General features: G+C 30.5%; 4 protein-coding genes across 4 annotated transcripts; 1 reads left to right on the top strand and 3 right to left on the bottom strand.

The window, feature by feature from the left end:
- Positions 1-277: 277 nt before the first annotated feature.
- On the top strand, positions 278-2,354 carry LOC130824977 (uncharacterized). Its single transcript, XM_057690001.1, has 5 exons — positions 278-390; positions 485-574; positions 746-850; positions 962-1,898; positions 2,028-2,354. The coding sequence occupies exons 1-5, from the start codon at positions 278-280 to the stop codon at positions 2,352-2,354; spliced, it is 1,572 nt and encodes a 523-aa protein (XP_057545984.1).
- A 1,112-nt stretch (positions 2,355-3,466) lies between these two features.
- On the bottom strand, positions 3,467-9,360 carry LOC130824976 (protein FAR1-RELATED SEQUENCE 5-like). The gene is made up of 6 exons (XM_057690000.1): positions 9,241-9,360; positions 6,926-7,036; positions 5,915-6,043; positions 5,700-5,807; positions 5,079-5,579; positions 3,467-4,939 (listed from the first exon to the last, which is right to left on the bottom strand). Exons 1-6 carry the CDS (start codon positions 9,358-9,360, stop codon positions 3,467-3,469), a joined length of 2,442 nt encoding a protein of 813 aa, XP_057545983.1.
- Positions 9,361-14,105: 4,745 nt separating this feature from the next.
- LOC130824975 (protein FAR1-RELATED SEQUENCE 9-like) lies at positions 14,106-15,116 on the bottom strand. Its single transcript, XM_057689999.1, has 2 exons — positions 14,452-15,116; positions 14,106-14,154 (listed from the first exon to the last, which is right to left on the bottom strand). Exons 1-2 carry the CDS (start codon positions 15,114-15,116, stop codon positions 14,106-14,108), a joined length of 714 nt encoding a protein of 237 aa, XP_057545982.1.
- Positions 15,117-15,510: 394 nt separating this feature from the next.
- LOC130824974 (protein FAR1-RELATED SEQUENCE 5-like) lies at positions 15,511-23,631 on the bottom strand. Its single transcript, XM_057689998.1, has 4 exons — positions 23,598-23,631; positions 20,629-20,713; positions 16,404-16,469; positions 15,511-16,240 (listed from the first exon to the last, which is right to left on the bottom strand). The coding sequence occupies exons 1-4, from the start codon at positions 23,629-23,631 to the stop codon at positions 15,511-15,513; spliced, it is 915 nt and encodes a 304-aa protein (XP_057545981.1).
- Between the last annotated feature and the right edge of the window lie 1,816 nt (positions 23,632-25,447).

The following is a 25,447-nucleotide window of genomic DNA, read 5'->3' as shown; positions in this document are numbered from 1 at the left end:
GTGATGTTTTTGTTTGTATGATGCTTTCTATTTCAAACTGTGCTGCTTTTTACAAAAAACTTTGACGCTTATTGTATAAAACTGTGATGCTTTTGTTTGTTTGATGCTTTTTTTGATAAAACTGTGATGTTTTTATTTGTATGCTTTCTATTTCAAACTGTGCTGCTTTTTACAAAAGACTTTGATGCTTATTGAATAAAACTGTGATGCTTTTTGTTTGTATGATGCTTTCTACTTCAATTTATACACAAGTTTTTTATTTTTGTTTATTAGAAATATGGTAGTTACTCGAAATTCTGCACAAGTTGAAGAACCAATAATAGCAGATCCTCAAGGTATGCCAAGTACACGAGGGAAAAGAATAAAAATTGTTGCCTCAAAAAAGAAAAGGTAAGTCTTGTTTAATAAGAGGGGAAAATCAAGATAAAATGTTGCTTTCTTTTATAAAATGTGATGCTGTATTCATAAAATTGTGATGCTTCAGTGTTCAAGTAGCTGCAATAGTAGAAGAAAATCATGAAGAGGAACAACCTTTCCCGAAAGCAAAAAAATCTGTTGCTTCCAAAAAGAAACAGTAAGTTTTATGTTTGTTTTTAAATGTGATGCTTTTCTTAATACAATGTGATGCTTTTCAACAAAAAAAACTGTTGCTTCATTTATAGAATGTGATGCTTTTTAAAAAAAATTGTGATGTCTATCAGAACGAATGTGATGCTTTTCTTAATACTTCATTTTATGTTTTTAGAGTTCAAGTAGTTGTTGCTGCGGGAATGGAAGAAGAACCTCGATTAGCAATAACTAAACGAGAAAGTGTACAAATCGTTTCTTCTACAACAATTCCAAAAAAGAAGTAAGTTATAGATGTAAATGCTTTTTTTTTGAGTAAAACTGTAATTCTTTCTACATAAAATTGTGATGCTTTCTACAACAATTATGAATATACAATTTTGATGGGTTACAGGAGAGAAGGTCAACTTCATATGCTCTCATCTCCTTCTCAAATGGTTTCTTTGTGTGATAAATTGAATGATAATCAAAGGACTGCTGTGAAAGAAATTGGTTTTGAAGGATTGCTTTTGTTGAGAATTAAGATGTCTTATCATGGTATGGCTAAGTACTTTATCAACCAATACGATGTCAGTACTTCAGTTTTCATAGTCAATCAAAACTGCAAGTACACTATAACTGAGTATGATGTCTGCGATATTTTTGGCTTGCCGTTAACTGTTAATGATGTTATCAAACAAACTAATTCAAATGAAGATATTTCTGAGTATGATTTATTTGAGGAGTCGCAACAAAAACTTGATTGTGTTGGGACTAAGGATATATCTGCTGAACAACTACTTTCCAAAATGTTGTTGGACTTAACTGATGGAGGCGATGATTTTAAAAGGTTTTTTGTAATGTATGCTTTTATCACATTTTTGGCTCCCAATTCACACCGAACTGTTGATCATAGTTTGCTTAAACCATTAGTTGATGTTAAGGAGATAAAAAATCTTAACTGGTGTGGTTTAGTGTTTGATAGGTTTAGAAATGGCTTGGAGAGATGCCAAACAAAAAATTTGAAAAACATTCCTTCATGTCTAGCCATATTAGAAATTTGCTTTTACCATCGAGTTAGCTCTCTAGGTATTTTTCCATCATCAAGGTTGCCCTTAATCCAACATTGGACTTATGAGACTTTGAAAAAAAGGGCACAACTTGAGTTGAAGGCTAGATCCTTTGGACTGGGTGATTTCGATGGAGACACATACCTAGTTTCAAAGAAATTAAGAAAAAAAACGCATGATGATGAGGTGGAGCTAGAAGAAAATGGGATGTATCTCAAGATCTCTATTCCCGATGGCTTGTTGGCATCTTCTGATCAAAAAATTCATGATGCAGCTGGTGATGTAAGTAATATTATCTTTAACATTTAATTTTTTATAAAAACATCCAGTAGCAGTTTTTTATAAAAACTATAAAGTAGCAGTTTTTTTATAAATTGAACTGTTTTTTGTTAATATATTCTTTTTATTAAGGAGCTTATGGCGGAAGTTAGCAAGATGAAGAGGAACATGGAAATTGTTACTCAACATCATATATCAAGACTGTTGAAGTTAAAGGAAAAAGGCAATCAAGCACAAGATGTCGGACAATCATCAAACTCTCCAACACTATCGCAATGGTATTCAGACCCAAAAGTGATGGAGGAGATTGATGAGATTATGAACAGGATAAGAGTTGTTAAAAGACGAACAGCTGACATCGACTTACCAAGCTTTGATTTGGGAATATCAGATCTCGAGAAAACACCTTCACCAGCACCGAAATTGATTGCCAAGAAGAGAGGAAAGAAGAAAATTTGAGTTTGTTTTTGATTCAAAACTGTGATGATTCAAAAAGCAGAAAGCATTTGTAATTGTGAAGAAAACTGTGATGATTCCATGACAAAACTGTGATGATTCAAACTGTATTTGTACATTTCTTTTTTGTTTATATATATTTCTTTCATTATTACAAAAATTTACTTCTACAAATTAATTATACAATACATCATCTTCTACCATTTTCATATATCATGTGTTACATTTATAAACGTGTGATGCTTTCCACATAAAATCGTGATGCTTTCAACTAATGATAATAGAATCTTTCATCCTTAAATTTAAAATTAATTATAAACATGGAAATAGTAAAAATTCATAAGAAATTAAGTATCAAAAAATAAAGGATAAGCACTAATCTATAACTAAATAAAAGAGATTATTTAGATGAAATTGAGGCACTAATCGTGCAAGCTAGACCAGCAAAGTGGGCTATTCAATTAAAAGTTGTTACCACAATATGCTATTATAATTTAATTATTAACAAGGTTAGGCAGCTGCCATTTAAGATCTTTATTCCAGTAGCATATCATATATTACAAGAGATGGAATTCTACTTGTGATAATTTCAACACAATATTTGTGATAAATTGAATGATAATGACAAAAATAAATTAGTCTACATATAACTAATTCTAACAATTACAATGTTAAAATAAACAGATATTTGTCTAAAGGCAATTATCCTCTTCATAAAATACAACCTACTAATGTTAAAATAAACAGAAAGTAATCTACATACTACTAATACTAATGATTAGACTATTTCTCTAGAGAATCGATCATAAATTAGTTTTACACTTTGCAACTGCTACACAACCCCAAATATAATTGTTCTTCTGAAGCAGGGATTCAATCATTTAGCATTGTATTTCATAAAACAAGTAACCTGCAAGATTCAGTGAACAAATATAAATGTTAATGTCTAAATGTAAAAAAAAATGGAATCGGTAGTATCACTATTTATCAAAAGAAAGTACCAACATAAAATTCAAGAGGTAACACTTTTTATATCATATTGTACTTACTTATTTTTTCTTATGTGGACACGTACGACTATTGTGACCTGCAACTTTGCCACAACTTTTACATTGTCATTGCTTGGTCATCCTTTGCTCTTCTTCATCTTCAGTATCCTTTTGTTTTGGATCTTTTTCTTTCCTCTTGCCTTTGTTTGAAGATTGTTTAGGGTTTTGAATTGTAATTGTTTTAGGAGCTTCAAAACCCAAAAACTTTTCTAACTCTTGACGTTTTGTCTTCTCAAGCCCACGATTCTTTTTTGCTAAAAGTTCAGCTGAATACAACTTCATTTTGTGCAAAAGTTCAACCAAATCATCCTCATCATCTTCTGCCAAACTAATGCATCGATGTACCTCATTCCAAACATCTCCTAAAACCCCTTTTCTAGATTCCATAGCATTATTACCATCCAATAATGTGCCATCAATATCATAGACAGGTGTTTTACTAGCATCTTTTGACCACCTTTTCAATATGTAAGGTTCTGGTATATATTTAACGCCTTTTGCATGCAAAACCCATAATACATGCTTACATAAGACTCCTACTCTTTTGAATAACTTACAACAACAATCAACATACAATGTTTGTGCATCATACACAACTTCAAAAATTGTCCCAGTGTTGAAATGTACCACACGATACACATCCTTGCCATCTCTAACGAAATTCTTTTCAAAACCACACTCATCGCGTGCGCTAAGAATTTGTTCTTGAAAATCCTTAAAAACAACATCTGTGTAGACACTAGAAGCATGTTTTTCAAGAGGGATACGAGTCTTCAAAGGTGCAGAATATAACTTGCATTTATTATCTAGTGTTTGCATCATATAACGTTGAACATCCATTGCACTTTGAAACCTCATTTGGAGTTCAACTAATGTAAGAAATTTGTTCACAAAGTAATTGAAAAAATTGTTCTCACTTTCCGACCTAGATGTTGTTCTAAACAAACCACCCATATAAAGATCTCTAAAATATGCGGGCACCCACATTTCTCTAATATCATACATACTATTCAACCAGTCATTATTTCTTAAATTAGCATGCTCATAATCCGACATCATTTTTGACCACTGATCTTCAAATTCATGGGGCTCATTATCCCTATTATATACAAGTCTATTAATTCTTCTTAAAAACTCATCATCATTACGTAACTCAATAGAAACTTTATCAGTTAGTTTCTTCATTATATGCCAACAACAGAATTTATGAACAAACTTGTCAAAAACATTGGGTAGAGCAATTTTTATGGCCGGATCTTGGTCTATTATAATGGAATCTGGTTGTTTTCCATTCATTGCCCTCAAAAAAGATTCAAATAACCAAGTATAAGAAGATACATCTTCCCTACTAATAAGACCGACAGCAAAAGTAACACATTTTTTGTGATGGTCAACACCCGTGAATGGAACAAAAATTTGATTATACTTGTTAGTACCATAAGTAGCATCCACAGATATCGAATCACCAAATAATGAATAGTTTCTCCTACTAATACCATCAGCCCAAATTGCCTTCGATAGAGATTTAGTATCATCAACCTCAAAATCAAAAAAAAAAACTAGGTGAAATTTCTTTCTTCTTAACAAACATTTCCACAAACATTTGCCCATCAGATTCATTAATAAAACACTTTAAATCCCTATAAAAGTTTTTAAAGTTATCAAGTGAAGCACCTACTTTCAAATAACTTCCTACTTGTTCTTTCCACATCCTATATGAACTTGTTGGACCTTTATTCAAGTTCAAATTGTTCATAATGTATCTTTTTTGTCCACTATTTAAACTAGATGACCCTTTTAAATGTTGCCTAGAAATAGGTGAGGCAAGAATGTGGCTATGTGCTTCAATAAACTTAAAAACCCAATATTTACCCTCTTTGGTCCTTTGAAAAACAATTTTAGCATAACAATCTTCACGAGTTACAAGCCTTCTTCTTAATGCACCTAATTTTTGTTCCCTCATCCCTTGTTTATTACACAAATAGTATTTAGATGTAACAACACCTTTATAGACTTTCTTAGTCCCTGATCTAATGTCAAAACCACAAGCCTTAGCATATGTTTCATAAAATTTCACCCCTTCTTCTAATGATTCAAAAGTCATATGCAATACTGGTATCAGATTTTTCTCACAATGAGGGATGAACTGTTTACGATTAAGGTTATGAGTAGGTGTGCCCTGAAACACAATACCAGCAACATTGTTTTCAATAGAAAGTAACACGTTTTCAACATAAAGTAATACATTTCCAACACAAATTAACACCAAATGTATTATTATCGTCATAAATAAACTTACATATAAATGTTCACTTAAAGAAGTGGGTGTTAAAATCACAGTTTGCAAGGGTTTCATATGCTCAGTTAAAGATGTTCCAGCCTTATCATTATTATCTTGCACTGCAACCTAAAGCAAAAAGTAAGACATTTTGTGTAAAAATCATCACAATTCCTACCTAAAAGTAACACTATGCATATACTTTACTACGTATTATTGATAAAATAAAGGCTTACCATGAGTTGACTTGAAGAATTTGCATTATCACAAAGGTTAGAAGTGGTTGTAAAAGTCACAGTTTGTAAGGGTTCCATATGCTTAGTTAAAGATGTTCCAGCCTTATCATTATTATCTTGCAATGCAACCTAAAGCACAGTTTTATACAAACAAAAAAGTATAAAAGTTTTTTGTAAAACATCACAGTTTTATACAAAAAAGCATCAAAGTTTTTTGTAAAAGCAGCACAGTTTGAAGTAGAAAGCATCAAACAAACAAAAGCATCACAGTTTTATACAATAAGCATCAAAGGTTTTTGTAAAAAGCAGCACAGTTTGAAATAGAAAGCATACAAACAAAAACATCACAGTTTTATACAAAAAAAGCATCAAAGTTTTTTGTAAAATCAGCACAGTTTGAAGTAGAAAGCATCAAACAAACAAAAGCATCACAGTTTTATACAATAAGCGTCAAAGTTTTTTGTAAAAAGTAGCACAATTTGAAATAGAAAGCATACAAACAAAAACATCACAGTTTTATCAAAAAAGCATCAAAGTTTTTTGAAAAAAGCAGCACAGTTTGAAAGCAGCACATTTTTATCAAATAGAAAGCATACAAACAGAAACATCACAATTTTACACAAAAAAGCATCAAAGTTTTTAGTAAAAGCAGCACAGTTTGAAGTAGAAAGCATCAAACAAACAAAAGCATCACAGTTTGAAGTAGAAAGCATCAAACAAACAAAAGCATCACAGTTTTATACAATAAGTATCAAAGTTTTTTGTAAAAAGCAGCACAGTTTGAAATAGAAAGCATCATACAAACAAAAACATCACAGTTTTACACAAAAAAGCATCAAAGTTTTTTGAAAAAGCAGCACAGTTTGAAGTAAAAAAGCATCATACAAACTAAAACATCACAGTTTTATACAAAAAGCATCAAAGGTTTTGGTAAAAAGCAGCAGAGTTTGAGATAGAAAGTATCAAACAGTTTTATACTTTATTGCGTATTATTGATAAATAGAGACTTACCATGAGTTCACTTGAAGAATTTGCATCACCAAGGTTAGTAGTGGTTGTAAATGTCACATTTAGTAAGTATTCCATATGTTCTGTTGAGCCGCTAAATTCTTCAATTTCATCCTAAAACATAATCCGTACCATAAATTTAAGCAAAAAGCAACACCTTTAATTGAAAAAGGAACACTATTCTTACAATCATACAATTAACCAAAAACAAAATTCAAAGCACTATAACAAACCACAAAAATGAAAGCACTACAATAATACACTATTATACATTATTCCTACAATAATACAAGTTAAATATAGGTGAATTACAGACTATAAATTGCAGACCATAATACCAGTTACAAATTGATACAAACATTTTCAATAGGAGTGTATAATAGACTTTAAATTGATGAGAATACAGCAAATGGATGAAACTAAGCATAAACTGACGATAAATTTATACTAACAATAATCCAAAACCCTCTGAAATTGCCTCACGAAATTCGCAACTTAATGAAATCGCATCTGAAAATCACCTCTGAAAATTTTGCAGATTGATGTGTAGTAGAAATTAAAGTATAATAGAATTTAATGAAAATCACCTCTGAAAAATCGCAAGATGATGAAGTTGCAGCATAATGAAATCAATTTTCATGAAAATTTGCAGCAAAAAAAATGAAAAAATAGCAGCAATTATCCCAGCAAAAAGAAGGTGAATTTCATAAATCGCAGACCAAAATACCAGTTTCAAATTGATACAAACATTTTCAATAGGAGTGTATAATAGATCTTAAATTGATGAGAATACAGCAAAATGGATGAAACTAAGCATAAACTAACGACAAATTTATACTAACCATAATCGCCTCAGGAAAATCGCAACTTAATGAAATCGCCTCTGAAAATCACTCTGAAAATTTGCAGATTGATGTGTAATAGAACTTAGTGTATAATAGAACTTAATGAAAATCGCAAGATCATGAAGTTGCAGCTTAATGAAATCAATTTTCGTGAAAATTTGCAGCAAAAAAAATTCAAAATCGCAGCAATTATCGCAGGGCAAACGAAGGTGAATAGTCAGAATGAAGAAATGTTCCTTATGCCCGAAATGCCCTTAATGAATAAGCCTTATATTATCAGCCGTCAGATTTGATCTAATGGCTTAGATTTTAGTTTACATGGTTCTCATATAAGGTTAGTTCTCACCTGAACTCAACCCTATATATATATATATATATATATATATATATATATATATATATATATATATATATATATATATAGATATATATATATATATATATATATATATACATATAAATATAATATATATATATATATATATATATATATATATATATATATATATATATATATATATATATATATATACATATATATATATATATATATATATATATATATATATATACATATATATATATATATATATATATATATATATATATATATTCATTTTAGATATGTTCCATGACTTTATTTCATTAAAATAGTATTTAATTGAATTTTTGTTTAAAAATATTGTTCTAATAGGAAGAGGTGTTGAATAATTTCTTAATTATTAAAAATAGCTAAAAAAATATATTACTAAATTTTAAAATAAGTTAAAAGTTTATTAATAAATTTGAAAAAAAAAGTTAAATAAGAAATAAATATTAAATGGGCTCTTCTTAACTTGTAACTTTTTAGCATACTCCTATAATATGTTGAATCTCATGATGACCCTTAGGCAAATTGTTGTTGCACACACACATATTATATATATATATATATATATATATATATATATATATATATATATATATATATATATATATATATATATATATATATATATATATATATATGTATATGTATATGTGTGTGTGTGTGTGTGTATATATATGTATATATATACACATACACACATATATATATATATACATATATATATATATATATATATATATATATATATATATATATATATATATATATATATGTATATATATATATATATATATATATATATATATATATATATATATATATGTATATATATATATATATGTATATATATATATATATATATATATATATATATATATGTATATATATTTATATATACATATATATATATATATATATATATATATATATATATATATATATATATATATATATATATATATATATGGATTTAGGATCAAATGAGAAGAGATCTTAAAATGAGAAAGGTAAGAAGTAATCTAAAGCATTCATTTTTTGATCAACGGACAGATTTAATTTGTTTAAGTTGATAGTTGCACGCGGTTTTTTCATGTAATATGAACCAGTTTTATATTGATTAATCGGTTCAATATATAAAGAATCTTTTTTTTTCTCTCTCCTGCTTTACTTTCTCGACATTTTCGTCCCGTTCTATCTTCAAGAATTTTCGTTTGAATCTGCATCTTCCTCCCGTTCTTCAACACTTAAAATTTTTTTTTGAATCTCGACATTTTCATTGTTCTTTAATTGTTCTTCGAATTTATTTCAGGTATTCTTCAATAAAACTCAACAATGTCGACATTTTTGCTTGTTTTGTGTTGTTGTTTCAGTTCTTGAATTAGTATATAAAACTCAACCGTTCTTGATTTAAGGGTTTATTTTCTTTGATTTTTGGTGTTTATTTGAATATTACTCTAGTATTTGATATTTAGGGTTAATTTATGTTGATCTTCATTCTGCGATTTTCTCTTGTTCTGCGATTTTACATTTTCATTCGATTTTTAGGGTTTTGATTTTTATTCTCGACATTTTGATTTTTATTTTGGTATTTGAGTATTATTCTGGTATTTGATTTTTAGGGTTTTTCATTTGGTTTAATTATGTGATTTAAAATCTTTTATGATGATGACTTCAACTTCGATTATCACACTTTTTTATAGTTGTCATGGCAAAAACAAGAGGTCGCAGTATTCCAGTTGATATTCCCTCCACTTCTAATTTACATTTGAATTCCAACACAAGAAAGAGAAGAGCTGAGGAAACTGACAATGTACAACAAAGGTCTGTAAGGTAATTTTATCGACTAGTATGTTGAATTCCAACATTGTAATTCCAACAAAGTATTCCAGGTCATCAACATTGTAATTATTCATAGTCATAGTATCCTTTATTGATAACATAAAATCTTTTTCTAAGAAAATTGTATATTTTATTTGTTGTTGCAGGTTGAGATCTACTTTTCAAACAAAAAGTAGACCTTCTCAATTGATCAAAATGATGAAGGGATTCACTGAGAAACAAAAAATCTCAGTGAGAGAGATTGGTTTTGGTGGCCTTCTTAGTTTAAAGTTATGTAGAAATCCATCTGCAATGCTTGGTTGGCTTGTAGATTGTTTTGATCCCGGTAGTTGTATGTTTTCAATAGACTCTTTGAAGTGCTTTTCGATTTCTGAACATGATGTATATGATGTTTTTCGTCTACCTCTGAACCCAAACAATGATGTAGAATTAGTTTCAAGGTGTGCGAACAAGTATAATCCTGATTTTCCCTTGAAACAAGAATTTAGATCCTTTTTTGGTTTTGAAGATACAAATGCAGCAATTCCTTTAGAATTGCTTGAACGAATGATCCCTAAGATGATTGATGGTGGGGATGAGTTCAAGCAACTTTTTGTTTTGCATGCTATTTCTTCTTTCTTAGCCCCTACCCAAAACAGAACAATAGACCTTAAGATTGTAAAGTCTATAGTAGATCCGAATAAGATTAGTACTTTTAATTGGTGTAAGTATGTTCTTGATCAGTTTTGTGACTCTGTTGTTAGATATCGTAAAGGAAAGTTGCAATTTTTTTCTGGATGCATTGTTTTGTTGGAAATTATTTATTTTCATCGTTTGAAATTCAAGAATATCTCTTTGCCATCCTCTTTACCTCTTATCTCTCATTGGACTGATAAGGATGTGTCAAAAAGAATTAAGGAGGAAACATCTGCTAATCATTTTGGAAGTGGTTTAATTTTGAGTACATATCCTGTGAGTGAAACGATGGTTTTTGAGTATGGTCAAGCTGTTGGGTTAAAGGTGAACAACGTTGATATTGGACAACCAAGTGTAAATGAAGAACCCTTCAGAGATCAAACAGTGCAAGACGATGCTAAAATTGAGTTTCAGTTGCCGTTGAATGCAATGCGTAATTCTGATATACGCCGATTAGCTGAGGATGTAAGTATGATCTTACTTATTTATGTTCCCTTCAACATTATATTTTTTAATAATAACAATTATTTTTTTTGAAGACAGTAGCATTCACTTTTGCAACAAAGATTTTTCAAATTCCAAAACAGAACACAGTAGCTATACATAGTCATAGTAACTTTTAATCACAACATAGTATCTTTTTCTAAGAACATAGTAACATTCACTTTTGCAACAAAATTTTTCAAAATTTCAAAACAGAACACAGTAGCTTTTGGAAAATAATCATAACATAGTATTTTTTTTATAATGTCATAGTTACTTTCTTTTGAACAACATTTAACTTTATCTTTACTTATTTTTGTAGGAAATATGTGAGTTGCTGATGCACATGAGGAGGGACACTCAAGTTGTCTCTGAGTTTTACATGGAGAAAATTAAATTGTTCTTAGAACAAAAACGTTCATTTTCTTCTCCTCCTGTCCTTTTTCCTGATGTTCCTTCTACCTCATCCACACCTTTTTCTGAAACCCAAAGTTTTTTTTATGAATCCTACCGTGCTGAATACAATTGATGAGATAGTTGACATGGTTAAATGGGTTTCCTCTATTCCAAGGATGGTGAATGAGGTTTTGTTGCTGATGAGGGTAATGTAGATGTTGTTAATGATGTACTGGATAAGGTTGAATTGGATCAAGTTGTTAATGATGTGGCAAATAATGTCACTGTTTTTGAAAGCCATGGTTATGAGAATGTATTGATACATGGCAGGGCAAAGTGTTCCATTCCTTTTAGAGGTGTGAATGACAAATTTACATATGTTTCACATCTGATGAAATCAAACAAAAAAATATGAGAACACTTGGTTCGTTACTTCAAGAATCAGTTGACTATTGTTTTGTTTCTGATAAATGTTTCGACAATAGGTGAGTCTTTTTTTTTTGTTTTTCTTTTTTATTGATTTTTGTTTTTTATTATACTTATTTTATTCTTTTTATTTGACAGTGAATTGCTTGTGAATTTTGAGGACAATTTGAGAACTCAAAGTGTACTCATGTTTCTATTGTGGATTGTTGGTGTTTATTACTCAATGAAAATGAAAAGAACAAAGAATCTTCCAAAATGTTCTTTTTTAATGCTAGTTCTAGTGTACGTTTTTTGTCATTTTTATTCTAAATAACTTTTCTTTTATTTTGAACTATTTTTAGTTATTTCATTGTTTATTTTTACAGCTTGCTTTGTTGGATTTTAATAATAGTGGTGGTTCTCAACAAATTGATTTAATTTATGATTCTTGGGTCAAATGGGTGGATTTCAACCAAGTTGATTTGTCTAAGTTTGATCTGGTAAGATATTTTTTTAATGATTGATTGACTTATATAGTCACTATTTTAGTTATTATAGCTACTAATAGGTAGTTAGTACTTGTGCAGTCACTTTTTTTTAGATATATTTATTGATTCAGTGATATATAATATACAGATTGTTGTTCCGATACTGAAGGGCAGTCAGTACTTCTTACTTCTTTCGAATATGAAGTTAAGAATAGTGCAATGGATTGACAATGTGAACGATACTGCTATTTCAGAAGAAGAAATTAGAAAGCTAGGTGACACTATGGTATGTGTAGCATTTTATTATCCTGAAAAACCTTTTGCCTATGTTGCTAAGATTATGAAATATTTATTAATAAATATTTAAATGAAACTTTTGTAGAAAGATTTGCTGTAACAATTTTTGATGATAAGATGCAAGCTACTGATGTTATTCCATTATGGAAAATGGAACGAGTTCCCACTGATTGGAAAACGACTGCTAGGACTAACATTGAAAGTGATGTATTCATGATGATGAGCATGTTGTTTTTTGAGGGAACAGTTGATTTCCAGTGTCCAATATTGAATGCAGTTACGATTTTTCTTTTTAATATTATCTTTAAATGTATTTTTTTGAATGACATTCTAACTAAAAGATTCAAACTAAATGTATTTTCTTTTTATGTAGGCTCCATTGAGACATGTTGCAAGAGCTAAGATTGCTGGATCTTTGGTGTTATCTGATTTGAACAAACAAAGATCTAAAGTTTTAGAAGAGGTGTCCAATTTTAAGGATAAAAGACGCTCCATTGCCAAACAAGTTTCTATCAGAAGATTAAAGATTCGTTAATGTGAAGTACAAGATGAAGTTGTGAAGTTTTTAGTTGTACAAACATTTGATGGAACATAGTAGATAATCTAATTACTGTAGTTACTAGATAATCTAATTACTAGATAATCTAATTACTGTAATAATGTGAAGTTTTTTCATGAATATTTGTATAGTATTGGTGTCAAAAATCCGGTTTTGTCTTGATTGGAGCAGATAAGGTATTCATTTGTACGGTCCTCGGTTCAATTCTGGTTTGGCCCATCTTTTTCCCTCACCCTCTCCTGCAATTTAAAAAAGTAAAAGAAAAAAAAAACTGTTGGTGTCTAAGTTAATGGCAATCTGTGAATTTATGATCATATCAAGGGATAAGTTGATTAGTGTGTATGCTAGATTGATACTATATGAAAATACTGAGTTCGATTTTATCAATCCGATTTTGAATTTTCTGCATATATTCATATCAAACCCATGTGATGTAAATATCAAGTGAGATAGTGATTAAGAAACCAAAACGGTTAACATCAGTTGTGTGGAATCATTTTGAAAGGGTGAAGAACGCTGATATATGTTATGCTGATATATGTTATGCTGATATTTTTGCAACAAAGATTTTTCAGACTTACAAAAGTGAAGACAGTAGCTATACATAGTCATAGTAACTTTTAATCACAACATAGTTTCTTTTTCTAAGAACATAGTATCATTCACTTTTGCAACAAAAGTTTTTTCAAATTTACAAAACAGAAGACAGTAGCTATACATAGTCATAGTAACTTTTAATAATAACATAGTATCTTTTCCTAAGAACATAGTAGCTATACAAAAGATTTTTCAAAATTACAAAACAGAAGACAGTAGCTTTCCATAGTCATCTTAATATAATCTCTTCATCTATCTGTTCTTCAGCATCAATTTTTCTGCATAACAAAAATTTTGCACTTTCATTTACATAATCAAATTATTAAATAAGGATAAAATAAAATATAAGCAAATTATATATATTTTATACCTTAAGTGGGGTATCTTTTGTTGATGGGCAATTTCGACTATCATGATAATCAAATTTACCACAAGTTTTGCACTTTCTTTTGGGCTTCTTGCTTTGCTCAATAGTTTGTTCCTTTTCCCCAATTATTCTTTGCCTTTTTCCTTCGTTCTTTGATTGGATTGGGTTTTGTATTTTCATTGTCGAAGATGAACTTGTGCCTACTAACAATTCGATTTGTTGCTCTTTAGTAATGTCCACCCTCACATCATCACTTTCCTCAAATTTTCTACTAATATCTTTTAGGTTTTGTAAAAGTGATTGTAAATCACTCTCACTCCGTTGAGCTAAACCTACACAATTGAATATTTCACACCAAACTTCCCCCAACAACTTCCCCACGTTGTTACACTTTTTGCTCTCTTCAATCAGATTCCCATGCAAATCAAAAATAGGCTTCTTTAATGCTAGCTTCGTCCAACGATCTAAAACATATTGCTTTGGTATTTGTGTTATTTGTCTTGCACTCATAACACAAATCGCATGGGAACATAATATTCCTATCCGTTTAAATAACTTGCAATCACAATCTACCTTCAACTCGTCAATCAAACTTCCCAGTATAAATTTCACCTTGTACATCTTACTTACCGTTGAGTCCAAAACAGTTATACTTTCCACACTTTCAATCCTTCCAATATTTTGAATATAAGTTTTGAAACAAGACTTATAAACTTCATTTTGAAAAAGAAAAATTTTTTTTCTAGTATAGACTTCACCGGCATGTTTTTCAATCGGCAATGGTGTTTTATATTGTGGGTTTGTGTGAAGTGATTCAGCATTGAGCTTATCTTGTTTGTACCTCTGTGCATCCATTGCACTTTCATAACTCATATAAAATTCAACAAGTGTGATGTGAGGGTTTGAAAAATGGTTGAAGAAACTATTAACACTTTCCGATCGGGATGTAGTTCTCAAAATCCCCCCCAATGGGATATCCCTAAAATATGCGGGTATCCATTGATCTCGTATACTAAATATACTAGTAAACCATTTATCTGTTTGAAGATTGTATTTGGTCATAATTCCCTCCCATTTTTCCTCAAATTCATTTTCTTCTTGATCAATATTCCACACACACCCATTTAATTCTTTCAAAAAATCTTCATTTTTGTTCAATTCCGGTCCAACTTTATCAGTCACTTTACTCATGATGTGCCACATGCAAAGTTTGTGTATTATGTGTGGAAATACATTTTTAATCGCAATTTTCATTGCAGGGTATTGATCAGTTATCAAATATGTTGGCATACAATCCCCCATACAATGTAAAAGAAGTTCTAAATAACCACTCAAAAGATTCACTATCTTCCTTAGCTAATAAACCCATACCAAATGTAATACAAGACTTATGATGATCTACACTAGTAAAAGGGGCTAAAACCATGCTATACTTATTGGTGTTATAATTACAATTAAAAGTAACCATTTCTCCAAATAAACAATAATTCTTTCTACTTATCGCATCGGCCCAAAATAAACGTGAAATGTGGTCCTCCTCATCTAAAGCATAATCAAAATAAAACCCCGTGTAAATATCTCTTTTTCTGATAAAATTCTCGATCAACATCTTCCCATCATCTCCTTTAATATATGTTTTCAAATCCCTATGGAAATTCTTAAAATCTTGCATTGTCACTCCCACATTCTCATAACCCCCGACATTTTCCTTAAACAATCTAAAGGATTTAACCGGTCCTATATTAACACGTGCATTCTTATATATGAAATTTTTGTGCAAAAAAGTCATTTTCCTATTACCCAATAAAAATTGACGCGATGTAGGGCTAACTAGACAATGATTGTGCGCCTCTTCGAATTTTAAAACATGGTATGTTCTCTTCGCTATGTCATATTTCAAAATCAATCTAGCTTTACAACCAATTGTTTTGGTTGATCTCTTATAACGTGCAACAACATCTGCACTTTTCTTAGGTTTAGGTTTTATGATACCCTCCCTACTACAAACAAAATATTTTCAAAAAACAATACCCTTTTTTTTGTAGGTAGTAGATGAACGTATATCAAAACCGCAAATTTCAGCATATTTACCATAAAAATCTAAGGCTTTCTCTAAGTTTTCAAAAGCCATACCAACAAATGGCTTCTTATCAAACTCACAATGAGGAATCCACAGTGTTGAACCATTTGGGGTAACTTGTGTAATAGATCTTGGAGTTTGAGTCCCTGTATAACAATCCAAAGTTTTTCCGAAATTAAAAAAAGAAGACAGTAGCTAAACATAGTCATAGTAAGCATTAATCATAACATAGTATCCTTTTCTAAGAACATAGTAGCATTCACTTTTGCAACAAAGTTTTTCCAAAATTAAAAAAAGAAGACAGTAGCTATACATTGTCATAGTAACTTTTAATCACAACATAATATCTTTTTCTAAGAACATAGTAGCATTCACCTTGGCAACAAAGATTTTCAAACTTACAAAAGAGAAGACAGCAGCTATACATTGTCATAGTAACTTTCAATCACAAGATAGTATCTTTTTTTAAGAACATAGTAGCATTCACCTTGGCAACAAAGATTTTCAATATTACAAAAAAAAGACAGTAGCTATACAATGTCATAGTAACTTTTAATCACAACATAGTATCTTTTTCTAAGAACATAGTAGCATTCACCTTGGCAACAAAGATTTTTCAAACTTACAAAAGAGAAGACAGTAGCTATACATTGTCATAGTAACTTTTAATCAACATAGTATCTTTTTCTAAGAAAAAATTGGTACACATTTTCTCAACACTCGTTATATGATATTTAGTTATGGTTACTTGATAATATAAAAAGCATGATCAACATGATTTTATTTTAATAATTTAAACTTTACATGATTATATTAAAGTCATATCTAATTTAGTGATATTTTTGTCTAAATAATAATACTTTTGGACACTCTAAAAAAAAGTTATAAATATAGAAATTTTGATTAATATGATAATGTAGATATATATGATTTTTTTATGTGAAATATTATTTTAAGTTTCATTTATGTTAGCTTTAAATACTTTTGCATTGAGAAAATACTTAAAAATAATATCTAATGATTTTTTTGGGATGAAATGATGGTAGATAAAATTGATGTGAACTAGAAATTTTAAAAAGTGTATTTTATAAGTACTTTATAAAATTTAAAAGTTAGGATATCATTTTAGATATGTTCCTTTAGTTTTACTTCATTAAACTAGCATTTAATTAGTTAAAAGTTAGGATATCATTTTAGATATGTTCCTTGAATTTTACATCATTAAAATAGCATTTAGTTGAATTTTTGTTTAAAAATATTGTTCTAATAGGAAGAGGTGTTGAATAATTTCCTAATTATTAAAAATATCTAAGAAAATATATTACTAACGTTTAAAATAAGTTAAAAGTTAACTAATAAATTTGAAAAAAAAAGTTAAACAAGAAATAAATATGAAATGGGCGCTTCTTAACTTGTAACTTTTTGGCATAATCTTATAACATGTTGAATCTCACGAGGACCCTTAGGCAAATTATCGTTGTACACACACATATATATATATAGATATATATATATATTTATATACACACACACACATATATATATACACACATACACACATACACACACATACACACACACACACACACACACACACACACACACATATATATATATATATATATATATATGTATATATATATATATGTATATATATATATATATATATATATATATATATATATATATATATATATATATATGTATATATATATATATATGTATATATATATATATATATATATATATATATATATATATATATATATGTGTGTGTGTGTGTGTGTGTGTATATATATATATATATATATATATATATATATATATATATATATATATGTATATATATATATATGTATATATATATATATATATATGTATATGTATATATATATATATATATATATATATATATATATATATATATATAATATTCTTAAATTTCTTGATATGCACTAAAATATTATTTTATTATTTTATACTACAAAAAGTAAAATTTTTTTTATTATATTCATGGTTTTGTAAAACGTTACGTTGTAACTTTCTTCCTTAAACTAATATTACTACTTATTATTTTAACCTTACAACTTTTATTTTATTATTTTATACCTAAAAATTAACTATAGTATCTAACTTTAAGTATAGTTTTAACCAAAATTTTCTAAGTAAACTATCATATTTTCATAATCAAACATTAATCAAACTTTTCTATTATTCTAAAACATTTCACTTATATAAACTGGAATATAAATTTGATGAACGAAAATTCTTTTTACATCAATCCATGATGTTCATCACTTACACAAGCTATCACAATTTCCTTACATATGTTATTCTTCTTCTACACTCCAAACTTTTACACATTCACTTACACACTCCAAGTCTTATACATTCACTTACACAAGTTAACCTTGTTCTATACTCCTAACACTCTTTTTCATACAATCTTATGAACTAAAAAGTTGCCCAAAACCCTTTATAAATACCCTCCTAGCCATGAGATCACTTGCACCCCTATCATCAAATCTTTCTATCATTCTTTCTTATATCTTCACTTCATTAGCATCTTACTAACTTTATACCCTTTTTATTAGTTGAAGAATCAAATGACGATGGTGCTTTATCTTATCAATTCTTAAGCCAATAATCATCAACTTTTGAAAAGTCAAGTATTATCTTTTGGAGCTTGAATATCATTTTTTTGGGTAATTGAACATCTACTTCTCTGAAGCTTGGAGCCTTGAAGACTTTCTCTTTTTGAGCTTTTTTCTTTGAGTTCTTATTTTCCTATTATTATTGGCTCTTAAGGTTTTGATGATGACATCACTTTTAAATAAACAAACATATTTTAAAGATTGTTTTCTAGGTTTATATCCGATTTTGTTCAAATCGTTGATGAAGCCTATGAATTGGTTCGTGGAAGTTGTACGTGTCTTAAAATATTCAAGAAGTTAGATAAGTGCTTAGGAAGTTAAAGGTTGACAGACGGTCTACTGTTCCTAAAATGAACAATCTAACAGAAGTTGAAGCTGGAGACAGTACGCTGTTCCTACGTAGCAGGTCTGGAGAAAAACATCGACTGGAAAATTGCAGTTATTTTATTATTCTATTTTTAGTTGATGTAAACGGTTAAATGTTAAATTAGTTGCTTAAATTAATTAGTAAGTTAATTGGCTAAACTATTTTTAGGTTATCTAAAAATAGCCTAAGACTTTTTCTTCTTAAGATTAAGATCTCCTATTTTTTAGGATCTTGTGTTTTAAATCCTATGCTATTTTTAGCTTAAGGAAACTGTTTTTCTCTTTGAGCAAATAACAGCCGGACATTTATTTCTTAGCAATTCCACTATCTTTTTGTTTTGAGAACGTGGATGATAGTGGGAGGTGTGTCTAAGGTAACTGCTAGTTGTTCCCACTATAAATAGGAGGAACTTTGCTCAAACCGAATATCCATCCAAGAGTGTCCATTAAAGGGAGATCATTTAAGAAAAATATTTTTTGTTTTTAAATGCCAATTAATTTATTATATTTTTCTTAAGTAATTATTTTAGTTTTTATCCTCTTGAGAATTGGCCTTGTAAGGGTTATTGAGTGTTTTGTTGTAATTAGACTCATGAGAAGTCTAAGGGAATAGAGAAGAGAAACGTGAGAAGAGAAAGAGAAGGAGAAAGTAGAGAAAGAGAATTAGGCCTAGAGTAGAGAAGCTTCAAGTGAAGCAAACTGTTTTATGTAATTGTATTTGATTGCCTAAACATAGTGAGAATTTTGAAATCCCGGGGGGTCGTGGTTTTCCTTCTTATTAGGCCAAGAAGGTTTCCACGTAAAATCTTTGTCTACTTTTTATCTTTTGCTTTTCATGTTTAAGCTTTATTTTGTTTGTTAAAATTCCGCAAATTAGAAGAAAAACTAAGTAAAAATAGATACACAACAATTCACCCCTCCCCCCTCCCCCCCTGTTGTATTCGACCATCTTCGTGTATTTCAACAATTGGTATCAGAGCTCTGTTCCTCATTTAATTAGGAAACACTGAGAGAAGTATCCTGTTCCCTGGCAAGATGTTGAAGATGAACGAACGCATGGAAGAAGGGTACTCTACGCAAAGCCCACCCATGTTCGATGGGAAATTCTATACCTACTGAAAAAATAGGATGGAAATTTTTATAAAGGCCGAAAATTACCAAGTATGGAGAGTAATTGAATTAGCAGATTTCGAAGTGACGACAATCAACTCCAACAATGAATCTATTCCAAAACCAATCACTGAATATGAAAAGGAAGACTTTCAAAAGATGGAGATGAACTCACTTGCTATCAAGCTGCTTCACTGTGGTCTCAGGCCAAATGAACATAATCGTATCATGGGTTGCAAAACGAAAAGCAGATTTGGGACCTGCTGGAAGTTACCCATGAAGGTACCAGTGAAGTGAAGCGATCAAAGATTGACCTCCTAATGTCCAAATATGAAAGGTTTGTTATGGAACCTAAGGAAAACATCAAAGAGATGTTTACCAGGTTCACCAACATTACAAACGAACTTGTCTCTCTTGGCAAGATTATTCCAGTTGATGAACAAGTCAGGAAAATACTGAGAAGTCTTCCACAAGATGAGCGCTGGAGAGCTAAGGTCACAGCCATCCAGGAGTCCAAAGATTTCACCAAGTTCAATTTGGAGGAGCTGGCTGGTTCACTCATGACACACGAACTTCATTTGGGAACAGCGGATAGTTCCCGAAACAAAGGACTGACTCTAGAAGCTGATGATAGTGAAGAATCAGAAGCTGGTAAAGAGGAAGCTGCTATGTTGGCACGCAAATTCAAAAAATTCTTCAGGAACAGCAGATATAGAAACCAAAGAAATAATAAGGAAAGAGGAACTACTAACATGAAGACAAATTTTTAATGCCACAAATGTGGAAGTACTGATCACTTCATCAAGGATTGCCCTCTATGGAAGAATGAGAAGGGCAAAGGGAAGACAAGGGAAGCTAGAAGAATGCCAAAGAAGGAAAACTTCAGAACAGATTTTCGTAAAGCAATGATTGCAGCTTGGGGTGACATTGAAAGTGAAGCTGAAACTGCAAATCTGTGTCTCATGGCATCTCATGAAGAGACTAAGGAAAGAGAGGTAATGTCTTCTAGTTCTTCTCCTAAACATCTATTCAGTTTAAGTAAGGATAAATTAATTAAGTTATTTTTGGAAACACAAGAGAAGTTGGAAGAAAAAACAGCTAAGTGTCTCCAAATTGAGAAAGACCTTAACTTAAGTAAAGATCATATCTCATACTTAAATACCTTTAGGATCGATGTGCAAAGTAGATTTTTTGATTTGTTAGATAATAATATCATTTTAAAAGAACAATTGGAGAAATTAAAGCAGGATTTTATTATTCTTAACATTGAAATAAATCAAAACAAATTGCTAGGATTAAAATGGGATGAAAATGATAAATCCACTCATGTGTTTGGGACGGAATTTCAAGAAATGAAATTAAAATTAAAATCATGTGAAAGAGAAAATAAGTATCTAAAAGATCAACTTAATTTAAAAGGAAAAGGGAAAATCAATGAAGTTCCCAAATGGATTCTAAATGCTAAACCAAAGAGTAAGGAAGGTCTAGGTTATGTTAAAAACGATAAAAAGAAAAAGGTCTATGTTGATCTCCCTAGTAGTAAGATCTGTTCCTTTTGTGGTAAAATTGGACACCCAAAATATCATTGTATAAAAAGGGAACAGCACCACATAGCAAATAAAATTCAAGTCGAACAATTATGGATCAAGAAATATGATTCATGTATAATCGACAAGGAACCCAAGGATAACTGGGTTCCTAAACCTAACTCTTAATTTGCTGTGCAGGTTCAAGTGAGGGGGAACAACTCATGGTATCTCGATAGTGGGTGTTCCAAGCACATGACGGGTGACAAATCTAAATTTCTCTCACTTGAAGCATATGTTGGGGGAACTGTAACCTTCGGTGATAATACGAAGGGTGAGATAATCGCCAAAGGAAAGGTTGGAAGGTCAAGTTCCCATGCCATTGACAATGTATTTTTAGTCGAGAATTTAAAACACAATCTATTAAGTATTTCTCAATTTTGTGACAAAGGTAACTCTGTTAAGTTTACTTCTGAACGATGCATAATTTCTAGGAACAACACAAGAGACCCTGTGCTTGAGGGAATCAGAAAAGGGAACACTTATGTTGTGGACCTGGACACTGTTCCCAAAACCAGTCTAACGTGTTTAAGCGTTATAGAAGAAGACCCACAACTTTGGCACAAGCTTCTAGGTCATGCTAGCTATTCATTGATTAACACTTTAAGATCAAAAGACCTAGTAAGAGGATTACCAGCAATAAAATTCCTCAAAAATGAAATTTTTGATCCTTGTGCTAAAGGAAAACAAGTGCGGTCATCCTTTAAATCAAAGTATCTGGTGACTACCTGTACACCATTAGAATTAATTCATATGGATCTATGTGGACCTATGAGAACACAAAGCCGTAGTGGCAAAAGATATGTGTTTGTCATAGTTGATGGCAAAAGATATGTGGACCTATGAGAACACAAAGCTTTTGATGAGTTTGTTTCTTTTGCTAACAAAATACAAAAATCTACCAATAATCTAATTGTTCACATAAGATCAAATCATGGCAAAGAATTTGAAAATTCAAACTTTATGAATTATTGTAATGAACATGGTATAAATCACAATTTTTCCGCTCCTAGAACACCACAACAAAATGGAGTGGTAGAAAGGAAAAATAGAACCCTAGAAGAAATGGCTAGGACTATGTTGATTGCTAGTGGTCTTCCTAGAAATTTTTGGGCCGAGGTTGTCAATACTGCATGCTATACTTTGAATCGTGTATTAATAAGACCAATCACTTCTAAAACACCCTATGAACTGCTTAAAGGTGTTAAACCAAATATTTCCTATTTTCGTGTGTTTAGATGCAAATGCTTTGTTCATGTAAATGGAAAATGAAATATAGGTAAATTTGATGAAAGAAGTGATGAAGCAGTATTTCTCGGTTATTCATCACATAGCAAAGCTTACAGAGTTTATAATAAGAGAACAATGTGCGTGGAGGAATCCGTTCACATAATCTTTGATGAAACTAACTTTTCAACAAGTGAACAGGAAATAAACAATGTCAAAATAGGTCTTGCAAATTTAGAAGATGATGAAGAAATAAAGGTGCAAGATCAAGAAACAGCAGATGAACAGCCAATACAAGAAGACGAAGAAGAAACTGACCAAGTCCAGGAACTGCCAGCACAACTGGACCAGAAAACTGTTCCCATTCAGCTGTTCCAGCAGATGAGCAAAATGATCCAGTAGCTGAACAAAATGCCAATCAAGATGTTGAGCCAGAACATGCTACTGTTCCCTCAAGAGAATTTGTGCCCAAACCTTGGAAATATCAAAGTTATCATCCTCTTGATCTAATTATAAGTGATATGAATAAGGGAACACAAACCAGATCCCAACTGAGAAACTTTTGTGCACATTTTGCGTTCCTATCATCACTTGAACCCAAAAATCACGAAGAAGCTCTAAAGGATTCCGAATGGATAGTAGCCATGCAAGATGAATTAAATGAATTTGAAAGAAATAAGGTATGGCACTTGGAACCCAAACCAAAACACAAGAAGGTAATTGGTTTAAAATGGGTATTTCGGAATAAGCTAGATGAGCATGGAATAATTGTAAGAAACAAAGCAAGACTCGTGGTCAAAGGGTATAATCAACAAGAAGGTATTGATTACACCGAGACATTTGCTCCGGTAGCAAGGTTAGAGGCTATTAGAATTTTAATTTCTTTTGCTGCATTTATGAACTTTAAGTTATATCAAATGAATGTGAAATGTGCTTTCTTAAATGGTTTTCTTGATGAAGAAGTTTTTGTTGAACAACCCCCAGGTTTTGAGAACACCTCTTGTCCTGATCATGTCTACAAGCTTGACAAAGCTTTATATGGCTTGAAGCAAGCTCCTAGGCAATGGTATGAAAGACTATCAAAGTTTTTCATTCAAAATAACTTTGTAAGAGGAAAAATTGACAAAACCTTATTCTTTAAGAATAAAGGTTATGATATTTTAGTAGTTTATGTTGACGATATTATTTTCGGTGCGACCAATGATTTGTTATGTAAAGAATTTGCGAACCTTATGGGCACAAAATTTGAAATGAGCATGATGGGAGAATTAAATTTCTTTCTTGGTTTGCAAATTAAACAAACTGAAAATGGTATTTTTATTCATCAACAAAAATACATAAAATAACTTCCTAAGAAGTATGGGCTAAACAACGCTAAAACCAACCATACACCCATGGCAACAAATGTTAGATTAGATGAAGACCTAAAAGGAACTAATGTAGATCAAACTATGTATCGAGGCATGATAGGTTCCTTATTATATCTAACTGCAAGTAGACCTGATATTTCATTTAGTGTTGGTTTATGTGCTAGATTTCAGTCCAACCCCAAAGAATCACATCTCACAGCAGTAAAACGGATTTTAAGATATTTGAAGGGAACAGACGACTTGTCCCTATTTTATCCTAAAAGTGATGTTTATGATTTAAAAGGCTTCAGTGATGCAGATTATGCAGGTGATCTAGTTAATAGAAAAAGCACGTCAGGTATGGTATAATTTCTTGGCTCATGTTTAGTTTCATGGAGTTCCAAGAAACAAAACACGATTGCATTATCCACAGTCGAAGCTGAATACGTAGCAGCAGTAGCTTGCTGTTCCCAAATGCTTTGGATAAAACAGCAACTAAGAGATTTTGGTATTAAAATTGAATGCATTCCTATTTATTGTGATAATACCAGTGCCATATGTATATCTAAAGATCCAGTGCATCACTCACGAGCTAAACATATACATATTAGACATCATTTACTTAAGGATAATGTAGAAAACAAAAATATTGTATTAAAGAATGTTAATACAAATGAACAAGTTGCAGATATTCTGACCAAACCACTTCCAAGGGAACAATATGAAAAGATGAGATTGGAACTTGGTATGATCAAGCTCCACTAAAGTTGGTTGCATGAAATTCCCAATGAAGCATCATGAGAATGAAAAAGGTCAGGAATCAACCTCAATA

The sequence above is a fragment of the Amaranthus tricolor genome, chromosome 10 (genome assembly GCF_026212465.1).
Source record: "Amaranthus tricolor cultivar Red isolate AtriRed21 chromosome 10, ASM2621246v1, whole genome shotgun sequence".
NCBI lineage: Eukaryota > Viridiplantae > Streptophyta > Magnoliopsida > Caryophyllales > Amaranthaceae > Amaranthus > Amaranthus tricolor.
The sequence above is the reverse complement of the archived record's forward strand: the minus strand, read 5'-3'. Positions and strand labels throughout refer to the sequence as shown.